General features: G+C 55.2%; 1 protein-coding gene across 1 annotated transcript in view; it reads left to right on the top strand.

The window, feature by feature from the left end:
- Window positions 1–2,323, top strand: part of KLF2 (KLF transcription factor 2) — a 2,628-nt gene extending 305 nt beyond the window's left edge. The window contains exons 2-3 of the mRNA XM_085313654.1: window positions 73–981; window positions 1,391–2,323. Coding sequence (XP_085169780.1) covers window positions 73–981; window positions 1,391–1,566 — 1,085 coding nt within the window. The 3' untranslated portion in view covers window positions 1,567–2,323. The remainder of the gene's footprint in view (window positions 1–72; window positions 982–1,390) is intronic.
- Window positions 2,324–2,569: the final 246 nt, after the last annotated feature.

Raw genomic sequence — 2,569 nt, 5'->3', positions numbered from 1 at the left:
CCCCCCCCACCCCGCCATCCCCGGGGGCGCACTGCCCTCTCCCCGAGCGGCTCTAACCTTCCCCGCTTTTCTCTCTTCCCCAGAGGTGGAAGTGTGAGCCGGAGGCCAAAGCCCCCGCCGGCGCCTGGGGCGGCCTCTCGCCCCGCAAAGAGGACGAAGATCTCAACACCGTGCTGGATTTTATCCTTTCCATGGGCAGCRGCGACGGCTACGGCCAGGCCGCCGCCACCGCCGGGGACTATCCYGCCGCCCCCGGGGACGGTGGTGGCTTTTACCAGGGCAACCCGTCGCCGGGATGCTACAGCGCCCTGGAGCAGGGCAGCCCCCCGCCCTACGGCGCCGGCATGGTGCCGGAGATGATGAGGTCTGAGATGGACTCCAGCTTCTGCCCTCCCAGCAGCGTCCACGGGCGCTTCTTCGTGACACCCAACTTCGGGGGCCCGCAGTTCGTCGAGAACATCAAGCCCGAGCCCGACATGGACAGTTACGGGCCGGTGCTGGGTCTGGTGCCCCAGGCGTGCCCCAAGATCAAGCAGGAGGGCAACGCGACCTGCATGCTGGCCTACGAGCAGCCGCGGGTGGCCAGCTCCCCTCAGATCCCCGGGGCCGAGACGCCGCCGCTGAGCCCCGACGACCTCATGGTGAACGACTGCCACGCGYCGATGATGTGCCCCTCGTCCGTCCCCTTCCCGCCGAGCTACCACCCGCCCTCCGGCTTCCACCACCCGCAGCCCCATCTCCAGTACCAGAGCACCTCCCAGTTCGGCCTGTTCGAGGACAGCCTGCCCTTACAACCCTCGGCGCCCCGCGGCGTGCTCACCCCTCCGTCGTCCCCTCTGGAGCTGCTGGACTCCAAGCCAAAGAGAGGCCGGCGCTCGTGGCCGCGGAAGAGAACGGCCACTCACACGTGCACCTACGCGGGCTGCGGCAAGACCTACACCAAGAGCTCGCACCTGAAGGCCCACCTCCGGACACACACAGGTAAACACGGGCAGGTCGGGTGCTCCCCGGGCTGGTGCGTGAGCGGTGAGATAGCTTCCGAGCCGAATGCAGCCTGAGCGTTAACCCTCTAGTGTCTGTAAGCTGCAGGAGCAAACCCCGTTGAGATACCACAAATGTTGAGCGCTGTAGTGTCTAAGTGTCCTCCTGCACGCAGACATGTGGCTTTTTTAACAGCTCGTCGCTGCTCCCTTTCTTAGGGACTCCCCTCCGGGTAGGGGATGGCGAGGGAACGGCTAGCACAGGCTCACCAGACCCCCTTGAGAAAGGGCTCGGGAGTCAACCGAAGGAGCMGTGGAGCTCCGTGTGGGAAAGGGGCCTGGCGGCGGTTGCGCGCGCGTGCGTGTGGGAGCGCGGCGCTGAGTGCCGTCTCGCTGTGCTTTCTCCCCAGGTGAGAAGCCCTATCACTGCAACTGGGAAGGCTGCGGCTGGAAGTTCGCCCGCTCCGAYGAGCTCACCCGTCACTATCGCAAGCACACGGGCCACCGGCCCTTCCAGTGCCACCTCTGCGACCGGGCCTTCTCCAGGTCGGACCACCTGGCCTTGCACATGAAACGGCACATGTAGCCCTCGAGGCTCTCCCCGGCCCACAGCGAACATTATATTTAACTGCTCAGGTGCAGAGTCGTTCCAAAGCCTGTAGCTGGTACTACGTAGGGCGGCACCGACGCTTTCGCGGTGGAAGCGGAGGAGGATTTGACACGAGGAGACTTAGCCAGTCATCTCCTGAAGACAAATTGATGTGACTGTATCCATGTACCTGCCCAGCCCGTTGGGGAGGACGGGGGTTATTTATACAGCTTCAGTGAAGGGGAAACTCCATAAGACTCCATACAGATTGTATAGAAGAAGCTGTAAATACTGTTTTTTTCTTCCTTTTTTTTTTTTCTTTCCCCCCCCCCCAATTCTGATTGCCCAGTCCTAAGCTTTACGAGACAATGTTTGTATGGAAACTGCCTGAAGTTGACCCTAGAGGAGATAAAATGAATGTTACTGTAGCTACCGATGTTATTTTAGATCTCAGTTGAAGGCATGGCTAAGAGAACACTCCTATTGTTAGACTGTTTGTTTCACAGGTGCAATAATATTCTTGTTTGCCATGATCTACACTAGAAGTACAGGGCTTGATGTCTTGTAAGAAAATAACCTATTTTACTGTCTAATTTTTTATATATTGTAAATAGTTTTATACAATGAGAAATATTGTATATGTAAATAGAAGACAAATGGGTATTTTGCCTATTTCTGTTTTTATAAAAACATAATTTTTCAATGTTTGAAAACATTTCATCTTTTTAATAAAATACGTTTTTAATTGCTGTGATTTTTATTCTCCTTTGAGAGCTCCCTGTTACTTTTTCTGTGATGGCTAGACCAACCACCACCTGGGTATGTTTTATAAGTTATCAACAATTGTAGCAAGACACTTAAAAAGCTGAGCTATGGGTTTTTCTAAAATAGATAACAAAGTACACACTTCATTCTCGGTGGTAAACAAGATACAATAGAGTGTTTTATCAAAAAATCAAATAGGAGAGTAGATCACAGTCAAAATATACTTCCTAAAAAT

The sequence above is a fragment of the Rhea americana genome, unplaced genomic scaffold (assembly GCF_003343005.1).
Source record: "Rhea americana isolate MKP2758 unplaced genomic scaffold, rheAme1 scaffold_390, whole genome shotgun sequence".
Taxonomy (NCBI): Eukaryota; Metazoa; Chordata; class Aves; order Rheiformes; family Rheidae; genus Rhea; species Rhea americana.
Note: the sequence above shows the minus strand (reverse complement) of the source record. Positions and strands in the feature narration are given on the sequence as shown.